Genomic DNA, 13,994 nt, shown 5'->3' with positions numbered 1-13,994 from the left:
CCTGCCAGCTGAAACATTTTCTTCCACTATGGATATACATGGCTGAATTGTGCACAGACAAATTCACTTTTGCAACTCAAGTTTTCTATAGCATCTTTTAAATGCACAACATTTATCAAACTCAGACATGGGCAGCACATGCATGCAAACACCACCACCTGAAGTCTCCCCTACAAGCCATACACCAGCCTGATGTGGAACCATACTTCCATTCCTCCAGTCAATGGCTCCAAATCTTGGAACTCCTTCCCTAACACTGCCGTGGTTCTACACAAACAGGATGGTCTCAATGATTATCGGAGGCTCATCGCCATCTTCAAGGGCAATTAGCGAGGCACAAGATATTAATTTCTTAATTTCTGACCAAGTCCACATACCCTTCGAGAAAATTAAGAAAAAGGATTGCAGCAGAAAGATTCAAAGCACAGGCGTGTAAATATTTTCAAGAAATATTAACAGTACAAAAGTCGACAAAAACCTAAATACTAAAGGGACCTTGGGGATTCGAGGTACAGAATTAGAAACAAGAATGCACCTATACAAAAATAAGGCAGGTTGAAGTTAGACAGCCATGTTAAGTTTTGGGGGAATCTTTCTTTAGGAACAATTAAAAGAGCATGAAGAATGTACTGGAGAAGTTAATGAGGCAATGGGGTGAAGAGCTCTTTTCATGGAAATAAGTAACAAGGACGTGCAATGGAAGTGTTCAAAATTATAACAGGTAAAAGTGGGAGAAAATGAGTTCTACTGATTGAGTTGTTAATGACAAGAGAAGTTATCAACAAAATAAAGAAAGAGGGAGAATTTCATTGTTATTAAAGATTGCTGGGATACAGAATGCCTTTCTGTAAACTGTTACGGAATCATACACCTTTTTTTAAAATACACCAGGAAAAGACAATTGAAATTCTTAACTCCACATGGAAGGCAGCACTCTAAATCTTAACATGCAAGGAGTAATGTTTCTAACATAATATGAAAAAAAAAGAGCAAGTACAAATAAGTCTGAACCAAATCTAAGAGACTTTGTCCGATCAACCTTGGTTCTTGTCTGAAAACAATACACTTATTCATCTTAAGCACGTTAAGTTTGTGAAAGGAACAAACCATTTTTGTTGAATCAGGACCCCCTCTATTGGTTTAATGCCGGCCCAATTAAAACATTAGACATTACAAAAAATATCAGGAGCCTTGAAATTCGTCACGTAGATTTCCAGAAAACACAACATTCCTTCAAAATACATTTTGATCCAAGAATTCCTCAGAAGTCCTTTTACCAAGTAGCACCAAATGTCCAAATACGTGCATGTTCAATGCTGATTTATTATTACATGCAGCAGAACCCATTGTCGTAAATCTGCGTCAAGCATAATTTGGAACATCAATGTTCTCATAAACAGAACATAGCAAATGTCACAAATATTACAACAAACAAAATCCATTCAGTTGAAAAGTAATTCATTTTCAAGTGTTTCCACCAATTTTGGCTCAAATAAAGCTGAGCCTGAAATTCAAGCACATGCAAGCTCACACAGGAGTGCATGAACTTAAGTTTTCGAGCATAAATTTCTGCCACTATTCTAGGAGAAACATTTCAACATTGAGTACTTAGAGAAAGTAATTACCTGACATTTTTTGTTTGTCCCATCTTCTGTGTCAGACTGCTGTTCCTGTTCATTTTCATCACTCTGTAAATAACAGTTACAGCTGTCAGGTAAAAATCAAGTAAATTCAAACTACTTGGTGACTTGCTTCATGGAATTCGTCATGGGTAATCCAAGGCTTATTCTGCAATTGGTACAATCAGATCAGTTGCATATCCTGCAGTCAGCCTGCTCCCATGCAATAAACAGCTATTAATACTAGAGTAACTCAAGGCTTAGATTTAGAGAATGGCAATGTTACTGAAGATACAGGGCTCCAAACACACATGTACAATGCTCTACAAATAAAATCTGTTTGAATGCAACAAACTAGTTTCATGGGAGAAAATCTTCCCCAAAGTGTCATGTACAATATGTTTAAGATTCAAAGTTCAACAGGTGGTGATGGCTTGCTTTTGTCTAGCCTGACCACAGCAGTCATAATGTTCAAAACAGTCTTAAAAACCATCCCCTCTGATCTCTCAGAAACAAAAAAGAAAGCTCATGCTGGACACTGTGCACAGAACTTTTAATTAATACCTTCAATAAATTATGTTTCAGGGAGAAATGATACAGCTCCTCAGCAGAGAAATGCAAGCTGTAAACAAATATTACCAATAAAATTTACAAATTTCAGAAAGATTTTATGTACTAAAAACATACACGTATCGAGTGCCTTTAAAGAAAAAGAAGATCCCAGGGCACTTCCAAAGGGAAAGTGGAAACATACTGAGCCAGAAAGAGCTTGGCTCAGGTAGAGTCATAACGGAAAGGAAAGAGTTTGAGACAATGTCTAGCTTGTGAAAGAAATTCCAGACCTGAAATTACCAAGGTCACAATTTTTGTTCCCCACTTGTTCTTAATACGATTGTTACCAGTTGACAAGCATTTATTGCTCATAGCTAATTGACCTGAAGACATTGGTGATGAGTGACCTTATTCCTTGGGGGGTCTCTGGGGTGTACAGATGCCCACCATGCCATTCTGAAGTTTCCAGAATGGCTCAGAGGGGAGCTTATAGGTGCCAATGTTACCAGGCATCTGTTACCTTTGCACTTTTAGGTGGCAACAGTCATAGGTTTGGAAGGAGGCTGTTGGAGGAGTCTTGATAATTTTCTGCAGTGCATCTTATGATGGAACCCATTGCTGCCATGAAGGAAGGGAATGTATGAATGAAGGGAGTGATGCAGTGGATGTGGTGCCAATTAATTCGGCTACTTAGTCCTGGATGGTATCAAACTTCTTAAATAACATTGGAGCTGCAATCATCCAGGCAATGCAGAATATTCCATCACATCCTTGACTTGTGCTTTCAAGTCAGTGACAGACATTGGAGAGGTAGAAAGTGAATTCCTGGCCACAGAACTGCTAACTTCAATGAAACGGTACTTAAAAAGTAATTCCTTCAAAAATCAGACTTTGTGGGCCAGTGCAGGATGTTGCAAGATGCAAAATGTTCAAGTCATGGGGCAGGAGCAACTATAGACTCGACTAAACAGAGCAATGACACTAGGCAGGCAGGATTTAGTGCAGAACCATCTTCCCTTTCTCCCTCTTGCTGAATGTTAGTTGCTTCCACTGTTTAATATAGAGCATTCCTAAAACAACTTCACATAGCCCGAGGAGTGTACATCCTTACTGCTCACACTTCCAGAGTTTCTACAGACTTCTACAGACACTAGCCTCTTCCCACCTCCATCAGCCATTGAAGAATTTACGCGGAAGCCTACTTTTGCTGTTTGATGTTTGTGAATATTAATTAATAAGATCACACTGTGGACAGAGCAAGCACAAATTATCCAACAAATTAGTGGATTATTTGCAATGATACAGCCCCAGAAGAAACACTGGAACCAAACAGTTTCTGACATGTTCTTTGTAGAGATTAAATAAACTGTATATGACAAAAGGATTAACAACCGATTGCTGAAAGAACTACCCCAAAAGAACTAAAAACGGCATTATTTTTAAAAAAAAAGGTGAAGTTAGACTTACATCCTGCGTCCAATAAGAAACACCTGTTGATCTCCGCTTTTCCCTTGGCCGCCGACGCTCTCTTATTGATGGTTTATTTTGTGACTTGTCATCTAATTTCTCTTCTCCATCTCTCTCATCCTCCCTTTTGTCCATTTCTAGTTAAATCAAAAAAAAAGTTTCTTCCTTTAACCAACAAGGAAGCCATGCTCCCATCAAATTTACTAAGGCAACGCATCCATCGCACACATTGTTCTTCTACAGCTTTTAGCTTGGAAATTAAATGTAACAGAAATATTTAAATCTTACTTCATACACAAACAGATGCCCATCTAACAAAAAAACCAAAGACCTCGAAAAACCAAAGAAAGCTGATGGAAATCAAAAACAAAACCAGAAATTTCTGGAAAAACTCAACAGGTCAGGCAGCATCTGTGGAGAGAAAGCAGAGTTAACATTTTGTGTTCAGCGAACCTTCTTCAGAACTGAATGTTTACCTAATCTATCGATAGAAAATTTACACTATAGCCATGACTATTTCAGGTCTCTACATTAAGACAGCTTAAACCAGCTTACTTTTGCAAATTAATTTGATGGAGGTTTGAATATTTATTTATACCAATATGGTTCACAAACTCCTGAATTGAATCACACTGATGCAGAAGGACTCAAATGTAAAATATGGTTTATGCCGAGCTAGTTGAGCATCTTGAACACTGAATAAGGCCTGGTGAAAAAGGTACACAAGTGAGTTGTCAAATCATCCACATTTGAACAATCTCTCAACTGGGGAAACTTGGCACAATTCATTTCACAGCCACAAACAAACGTTTGATTGTTTTTGTCTTTAATTAGAGTGGAAACTGATATAAAAAAAAGAAGGAAAATTAGAAAGGTCACTTAAGAGACATACCTTGACAAACTATATTTATCTCTCCTCAAACACTGTTTTGAGTTACTACACATGCAGGTAATTTCCACTTCTTAGTGAAAGAGATAAATGCCCAGTCTGATATTCAGAGAGGTTTGGGTGTTCATGAGGAATTCATAATGCTCTGTGTACTTGCATGCAAACAATCAGGAATGCTGGACTTTCATTTAAGGAGATTGGCTTGCAGAATGAGGCAGTGGTAGGAGCTACAACAGTACAGGACTATGGTAAGTCCAGGCACAGAATTCTGTGCAGTTTTGGTTTCCATATTTAAAGCAGGATATACTTGTATTGGAGGCAGTATAGTGAAGAGTCACCAGATTGCTCCTTGGATGAGGTGGTTGCCACATCGCAAGAGCCCAACGTAAAGACACAAGATGGAAGGAGAGCATTCAGCCCCTCAGGGCTGCTCCGCCATTCAGTAAGACCACAATGGGTTTGCATTTCAAATTCCACATTCCATCTAATCAAAATAACCCTTCACTGCCTGCATTCCAAAAATTTATCTACCTCTGTCTTAAAAACAATTAACTCACTTCAACCAAGAACAATATATTGCATAGCTACACATGTTCCCACATAATTCTCTACTAGAATATCTAGGTTTTTGCCCATCATTCAACAGGATGGGATTTACTCAAGTTTGGAAAAATATGGACATGAGAGATAGGCTACATGGCTTTACGCACAGAAGGTCATGCTTTTCAAACCTGATTGAGTTTTTTGAGGAAGTGACAAAGATGATTGATGAGGACAGGGCAATAGATGTTGTCTGTGTGGACTTTAGCAAGGCATTTCACAAGGTTCCTCTTGGTAGGCTAATACAAAAGGTGAAGTTACTAGCTCCGCAGCGAGCAGGTTGCTGAACTTGCTTAATCATAGAAGAGAGAGTAGCAGCATTTTCCTGAATGGAGATCTGTAACCAGCGGTTTTGCACAGGGATCAGCAGTGGGACTTCTGTCATCTGTAACATACGTCAATGATTTGACGGAGAATGTAGGTGGCCGAATTAGTATGACACAAAGATTGAGGGACCTGCAGTCATGAGGAGGATTGCCAGAAGATACAACAGGATACAGGAGACTTGGGAGGAGAAATGGCAAATCGAATTTAATCCAGAAAAATGCAAGTTGGAACATTTTGGAAGATCTAATGCAAGAGGCGAATTGTACAGTAATGCTAGAAACCCTAGGTATCATCAACATAGAGGGATCTCAGCGTACAGGTCCACATTTCCCTCAAAGTAGCAACAGAAGTGGATAAGGTGGACAAGGTGGCATGTGACATGCTTGCCTTCATTGGTCATGGCAGAGACTATAAAAATTGACAAGTCATGTTGCAGCTGTACAGAACTTTAGTTAGGTCACATTTGGAATTTTACTCAGTTCTGGTTGCCACATGCTTTCAATGGAGAGGAACAACCTGATAGATGTTTAAACATTTATGAAAGGCATGGATAGAATGTTTAGCTGGAGTCTTTTTTGCAGGGTAGAAATGTCAATTACTAAGGAAATGTGAGGCGCAAGTTTTTTTTTTCCCAAAAGCACAGAGTGGCAAGGAAATGGAATGCAATGCTGGGGGTGGAGGAGGAGGGGGATACAAAAGCAACGTTTAAGAAGCATCTTGACAGATACACGAATAGGAGTGTAACAGAGGGATACAAATAGTGAAGCAAAAGATTTTTAGTTTAGAAAGGCATCATGCGGAGGCACAGTCTTAGTGGGCCAACTGGCCTACTGTTCTTCGTTCACTGCACTGCTGAAGCATCTATCTCAGCCTTAAACATACACATATACTTTGCCACCACAGCTCTCTGTGGCAAGGAGTTCCAAAGACACTCAACCCTCAAAAGAAATTGCTCCTCGCCTCAATTTTAAATTGGTACCCCTTTATTCTGAGACTATTCCCTCTGGTCCTAGACTGTCCAACGACAGACTTCAGCACTGCCATAACTGCATGTTTAAATGTACTCTGAAGCTCTGCTCCCTCAAATCATCTCATATTCCCCAGAAAGTGGGCACGTGCAATGTCTATACTGGATATAAAATAACTAATGAGTCACAGGACTCTGCACATATTATAGAATGACAGAAGTCAATGTACTTCAGTGCCTTGCATTCATACCACACTTTTCACGACCTCAGGATGTTGCAAAACAGAACATCCAATTCATCCCTTTTAAACTGCCTCACTGTTGTAAATTTTAAAAAAAACAGTAACAATGAAGAGGCTAGTGCTTGCTGTCAGGGGCTCCGGTGGCGCAACTATAGTGTTCCCACGTCTGAGCCAGGAGGCCCAGGTTCAAGTCCCATCTACTCCAGAGGTATGTAATAATCTCTGAATAGGTTGATTAGAAAATATCTCGCACTTGCTGTTGCACCTAGAGGGTAGTGCAGATCACCTCAACGATCGAGTCCAATGCCAGCTGTTAAACAGCTAATGTCTGTGGATGCTTTAGGGGAAGTGATTTTTTTTTAATGTGATATTGAATTATCTGCTGGAGTATGATTTTGTCCAATGGTCAATAATCCACTGTCAACCAGCTTTTACTAAAATTCATTCTATCCACTTAGTACACTGAGTGCCAAAGTACTGGATCTGATCATGTTCCCTATAAAATTGTTCCCCAGATCAGAGAAAAAAAAAGTTTGCCAAGGTATACAAATATACTGGATTCTGTATGCGCATGGCGTAACATAAAAGATGCCTGTGAACTCATTTCAAAAAGAAATTAAACAAAATCATTTGATTTTGAAGCACACAAGTAGAGCAAGTATTGAGTCACAGACTCGAACTTAGTTCGTGCTCAAAGATCTTGCACAAACATCGCAACTTTACCTTTATCCACTTCTCCAGAGCCTCGGTTGTACACAGAGTAAGCAGACGTGATGCCAATAAGGCTGTTCGGTCGATTTTGTTGGGATGCAACATATGAACTATTGAAGGCAGAGATGGTGGCAGTTGAAGTTGTCGTGGTACTCGACCTCATGCGTTGATAAGGCTTTGAAAGAAAGTTGGGAAATTTTACAACGACGCTGAGAATGTTGAAACTTGCACCAAAAACATTTACAATGCATACAGTGAAAGCTATTTTTTTTAAAAAAGGTAACGAGTTTTCAGCAAATTACTGATGAATTATTCACCCTTCTGAGCCCCTTTCATTGGGAAACTGTCTGCAACATTCAGGCGCAGTAACTACCTAGCACGGTTTGCAGAGAAATAGTTCGCTTCACACAGAGTAGGTGATTGCAGGTTGTTTTTAAAGATAAGCTGCATGCGTTGTCCTAAACCTACATCCAATAAAGTCTGATACCTTCTGCATCAAATCATTTTAAATGATAATTAAAATGAATCAGCAATTCCCAACACCCTAAAATGGCCTGAAGCTTAAAAGGATGGCAAAATTTCAATGATGACAACCAGCCTAGACACTAGGCAGTCTCTTTCATTCAACATCCTTCAGTAGAGTGGGTAGGGTGCAAGAAGGAAAGATGACCATGTAAAACAGTTCAGTTGAGCTGCCAAAGACTTCATGTACAACTAAAATCTAGATATAACCCACCTACAACAATAGGGGCCCACAAATCCTTTGACCAGCTAGAGTACACCTTCACTGGGTGGAATGCACAAAATGATATTTCATTCATAGAGATCACTAATCTTTTTACTCATTCTTAATTTTGGGACTAATGGTTTACATGGCACCATTTAAAGAAACCAAAGGAAGTGTAAGCTCATCACTAAGTGTTTTATCCACATATAGCGCAGCATGGAGATTCTAAAGACACTGAGCAAGGCATCGAGGTCTCAAAGAATTTCACGGCGAATTAGTTGAATGAGACTCAAAAACCTTGACAGGTTATTGCTGACATACTCTCCAACTGTGAAAGCAAATGGCTGGTTCCCAATGTTGGCATTACACTGGCAACGGACAGAACAGCAGCAATCCAAATGAAGGTGCACTGGTGAGCATCATCATCGGGTACTGAGTTTGCTTGCATGTCTTCGTAAAGAAATGCTTAAAACAATGTGTAAAGCTCAGCTCCAGTGCTGGTCTTCAGCATACAACTTTCTAGAAAACCCAAGTCATTTGAAATTAAAGAATACCATGCATGAACAAGAATTCAACAAATTGCATTTGAAGCTTAATGTGTTCAAATATGACTAATCAGAAAAAAAAAATCTATTGCCTGTTGGGCACTTCTTTTGAAAATCTCTATTTTTTTCACAAATGTAGTCATTGCTGGGTAGGCCAACATTTATTGTTCATCCCTAACTGCCCTCAAGAACACAAACACTGGCTTCATAAACTGCTGCAGTCCTTGGGTGTGAGGGATAACCACAGTGCTGTTTGGAAGGAGCTCCAGGATCTTGACATATTATTACCAAAGAGCCAGCTCTGGACTTGCGACACTGATGTTTACTGTTCAGCTAGAGTACTGTGTGCAGATTTGGAATCCACATTATAGGACAAATGCCCTATCAACAATAGTGTGGTGACCAGAACAAAACTGCACTTGTGACCCAATACAAGTCCATCATAACATCCCTGGCTCTTGTATGCAATGCCTTGGCTAATAAAGCCAAGTACCCCATATGCCTTCTTAACCAAGATCTAACTATTGCCTTCAATGATCAATGAACATGAACAGCAATGTTCTCTAAGTCCTTCTATTTCCTTGTTGTTAGTCCTCCCAAAACAAAAAAAAAAAAATCACCCCATGCTTTTCGGCAATAAAACAATATTTATCACTGTTCTGTCCACTTGACCAGCTCTTCTAATAAATGCCTTATAGTTCAAGGCTTTCCTCCTCACTACTGAGATCTGCAAACTCACTGATCATAGCTCTGACATTCATGTCTAGATTATTTTTGTGCAACACAAACAGCAAGGGACCTAAACCAAATCCTGCAGTACCTGACTGTACAGAGGCTTCAACTTTCTGTAGCTACTTTTAAAAAAAACCATAGAATGCAACCTATCAAGATGAGGAAACCTATCGGTCTTATACTTCCCACCTTTCAGTACCTTGATTATTTATTTTATTTTGTAATGATATAGTATCTTCCACTATGAAGACTGATAAAGTATTTATTCAACTCTTCCACTAGTTTTTGATTTCCCATTATTTCCCTTGTCTCATTGTCTAAGCGGCCTAGATTCACTTTGGCTCTCTCTTCCCTTTTATAGTTAAAGGAAACCCTTGCTGGATGTCTAGATATCACTTGCAGGTTTACTGTTTATTTTCTCCCCTCTTAAAATTATCTTTTGTTTGCTTTTAAAACTTTACCAATTCTCTCAATTATCAAAAATCTCTGCCACACTGTACATGTTTATGCCTTCAAATCTGATACTATTCTCAACTTTGGTGGTTAACAATGGTTTGTTCATCCCATTTAGAATTCGTTCTCCTCACTGGGATACCTCTTTGCTATGAGTCACAAGCTATTTTCTTAAATGTATGACATTGCTCCTCAACCATCTTAGCTGACAAACACCTTCCCTAGTCCAGTCCAGCCAACTCTGCTCTCATTGCTTTATAACAACATTTAAGTTTAGCACATTGAGAATGAGAACCTTGGGTAGAAAGCAAACTAAATGCTAGATTCTGCCATGTTGCATTCATTGCTCTCCAAGGGATCTTTTACACTGAAATAATTTATTAAAGCAACCTAATTACACAATATTAGATCCAAAATAGCCTGATCAGTTCCACAACATATTGTTCGAGGAAACCGCCCAAAATGCACACTGCAAATTTTTCCTGGTGGCTATCTTGGTCAATTTGATTTACCCAATTTGTGTGAGAATTGGGGTTACACAGCCCTACTTTTTCCCTAGTCTTCCTCTTGCCAATAATGCACTATCAAATGCCTTTGCATTTTCTTTCATTTTAACCAGTTGCGTTTTCTCATGCTCCCTTTTCACTGCTTTTATTTTTGAAAACCTTGTATACATTCTACAAGTTGAGAATTTTTTGCTGTTTTGAGCACTTCATGTCAGCCCTCTTCTCTCTCATCCAACCTGGTTTGTCCCTTGAGCTTTGCTATCTCGGGTTCCCTGGACTTGTTAGTCCCACCTTTTACAGTCAAGGGAATATGTTGGCCCTGCACTTTCACTCTTCTTTCTGAATGAATCCTACCGTTCTGATATACGTTTTGATGAAAAGTGGCTGCTTCCAGCCCACAGTCAGATCCTGTCTTTTACTAAAATCAACCAATTCAGAAGTTACTCTCAGTTTGTTATTGTCCTTTTCCATAATTACCTTAAATCTTATTGAGTTGTGGGGATTATCAATATAATGTTAGTGACATTTCTATCACTTGCTGGGTTTCGTTGCCTAAAATTAGATCTAGTACTGCTGCCTCTTTCCAAGACTTTCCACGTGGCTTAAAAAACTCACCTGGATGCATTCAAGTATTCCATCCCCTCTATGCCTTTCACACTTAGTCTACCCAGTCAACGTGGCATGTGTCAGTCGGGTAGAGAACTTCCTTATTAGGAATCTTGCCTTGCTATCCGATCTCAAGTAGTCTCAGCAAGTCAGTCATTCTAAGTGATGTTGCATGTTTGCATCCATGCAGCCTTGTTACAATCCATATTTCAAGCAAACACCTAAGTAGGAAGGACAAACATCCCTTCACTTTTCTTCAGAAAATAATTCTTCTTTGCTTGAAGAAACATCTTCAAAACGTGCCAAAGGCAATGCTGGGTTCATTCGTGCCAGTCTTGACTTTGATACCAATGGTTAACAGCTCTGGTTTGGGTGCTGCCAAGGTAGCTAAATTTTGGAATGCCTCAAGCCTTTGATCACTGACTTCAATAGTCAGTTTTGCAGAGTCTGTGTGATGCAGGTTGGTAATGCACATATGGACAGTGAGCACATATGGACGATGAGCTACCCATGATATGCTACGTTTATCAATCTGAACAAGCATTGAAAACAGAGCCATCGATGAAAAGAAAGTTACAAAGGCACTGCTTCATACCCTTTGTTTATTGTTTGCAGTCTCCTCAAATTGAGGGCCTTTCCATCTGTGCAAAATTTAGAGTCTTACAACACGGTAACAGACTTTTTGGTCCAACCAGTCTATGCTGACCATAATCCCAAACTAAACCAGGCCCCACCTTCCTGCGCTGGGCCCATATCCTTCCAAACATTTCTTAATCATGTATTTATTCAAATGTCTTTTAAACATAACAACTGTACCTGCATCCAACACTTCCTCTATAGTTTATTCCACACCCGAACCACTGTAAAAAAAATTGCCCCTCTTGTCTTTTTTCACATCTCTCTCCTCTCATCTTGAAAAAATGCCCTGCTAGTCTTGAAACCACCCACTCTAGGGAAAAGAGACTTGTCATTTACCTCATCGATATCCCTCTCAACCTCCTATGCTCTAGTGGAAACAAATCCCAGCCTCTCCTTATAACTCAAAGCCTCCATACCCGGAAACATCCTGGTAAATCTCTTCGGAACCCTTTCCTGCTTAATAATATCCTTCCCACAACGGGGAGACCAGAACTGGACAGAGTACTCCAGAAGAGGCCTTGCCAATATACTGTTCAACCTCAACATCACGTTCCAAGTCCTGTATTCAAAGGTTTGAGCAATGAAGTCAAATGTACTAAATTTAAATAAATTTAAAGTCAAATTTAAATTTGCTGCACTTAATACAGATTGGTTCAGAATACAAAGCAGAAAATGTCATGCTCAAGAGGGGAAGTCTTATCATAGACATACTTCATTCCATTTCTAACTGCTAAGTCAGCAAAAGACTCTACCATTTAGGCCATACAAAGGCATTGTAGAATTGTTGTACCATCCTGAAGAGGATCCTGGACAGCTAAATTTTGCCACAATTTTCCATAGGCCCTTATGTCTAATTCCTCAGCATTTAGGTTGATCAACAAATTGTTGTTCTGCATTTCCCCTGGCGCTGACAGTTTGCCAACTCTCTTCCAAATATCTTCCCAGCAATACAGAGACAGAAGATTCTGTCATTTATGTCACATTTAATGGTGGAGTGTAACACCAACTTGAAAGAGGGGATCACCTTTTCAGTTAGAATAGATAGACTGGTACAACAATGTTACCTTGAGGACTGGATAAGGTGCAGGAGACTGTGCATACCACCAAGCTACAACGGCATTCTAAGACTTGTGTGCAAGTGAAGCACATCACTTCAACAAAACCAAAAGAATTCACACAAAGTCAGTGTGACGTATTTAATGAAAATTAAAGCATTGCATTCTTGAAATAGTGTTTACTGACTAAATCATGTAATTTTCTTTTCATTAAGACCAAATACCTCTTCGGTGTTTTTACTAAACCTTTGTCTCTCGTCATCTTGAGTTTCCACTCGATTCTTATCCTCTTGCTTTTCTCTATCTTGCTTTTCCTTTTCCTCCTTTTCTTTTTCTTCCTGTTCTCGAGTTCGACGGTCTAAACGACTTCTCCCAATCGTTTTCTCAGCTTCTTGTAGGTCTGTTAGTGTTACACCCTGAAAGACAGTATTTTTCAATATTCAGTCATCATGGTTCATCATACATCCCTCATGCCATAACAGTACCTAAACCAAAGGAATATTACTTTTATAAAATACTGCTGAGGCCTCAGCTGAAGTACTGTGTTCATCTCTGACCACCCCACTTAGACAGAATGTCAAGTCTTTAGTGAGAGTGCAAAGGAAATTGATCAGAACAAGAACTGTCCGTTTTCTATGGAAACTGGGAGCATTCATCTTGGAGCCAAGAAAGTTTAAAGAATTAATACAGGGTTTCAAAACTCTAAGACTAGATGCGGAGAAACTACTGTCAGCAGGGTCATCACCTGACAACAGTGAATCTTGCACATGGTACACTGCTGTCACAATGCATCAGTGGGACAGGCAATAAACATCAAGGTCGAGGATGGGATTCCATTCAAACAGACTGCCTTGTCCTGCAAGTTAGCAAGTTTCTTGAGTGTCACTGGAGCTACACCCCATTAGGCAAGTGCAAACGGTTTGATCACACACAGGGCTTCTGCGTTGTATTAGAGGCTTTTGGAAGTCAAGAGTTGAGTTACTTGCTGCAGAATTCCTAGCCTCTGACCTGGTCTTACAGCCACATACAAAAGCAACATCAACATGGGAGATGGACGATTCAAGAAAAAAGTTTTTCTGAACCAAGGAAGGAAAGACTAAAACTTACCTGTGTTGACCTTCTTGACTGCCGAGCTTGTCTCGACCTGGCTTTTCTTTGTGACTCAGATTCTTCATCTCGAACAGGAGTTAAATATGACCTTGAAAATTATAAGTGAGTTATGTCAGGAAACAGCATGCCTTGTAATTTGTTTGAACAAAATTATCATTTACTTACTAACTTGCGCACAAGTGGATTCTCATTAACGATTGTTTACAGAGATAGTAGGAACTGCAGATGCTGGAGAATCCGAGACAAC

The 13,994-nt window shown here is 39.5% G+C and overlaps 1 protein-coding gene across 1 annotated transcript in view; it reads right to left on the bottom strand.

Annotated features, from left to right (window-relative positions):
• Positions 1-1,580: 1,580 nt before the first annotated feature.
• The window catches only part of ppp1r12a (protein phosphatase 1, regulatory subunit 12A), an 85,058-nt gene continuing 72,644 nt past the window's right edge, over positions 1,581-13,994 (bottom strand). The window contains exons 14-18 of the mRNA XM_048607469.1: positions 13,745-13,835; positions 12,862-13,053; positions 7,387-7,549; positions 3,639-3,775; positions 1,581-1,688 (exon numbers count right to left, since the gene is read on the bottom strand). Of these exons, the coding sequence (XP_048463426.1) occupies positions 1,581-1,688; positions 3,639-3,775; positions 7,387-7,549; positions 12,862-13,053; positions 13,745-13,835 (691 nt within the window). The remainder of the gene's footprint in view (positions 1,689-3,638; positions 3,776-7,386; positions 7,550-12,861; positions 13,054-13,744; positions 13,836-13,994) is intronic.

This window comes from Rhincodon typus, chromosome 18 (assembly GCF_021869965.1).
Source record: "Rhincodon typus isolate 14 chromosome 18, sRhiTyp1.1, whole genome shotgun sequence".
Lineage (NCBI taxonomy): Eukaryota > Metazoa > Chordata > Chondrichthyes > Orectolobiformes > Rhincodontidae > Rhincodon > Rhincodon typus.
This window is presented reverse-complemented; position numbering and strand designations above follow the sequence as displayed.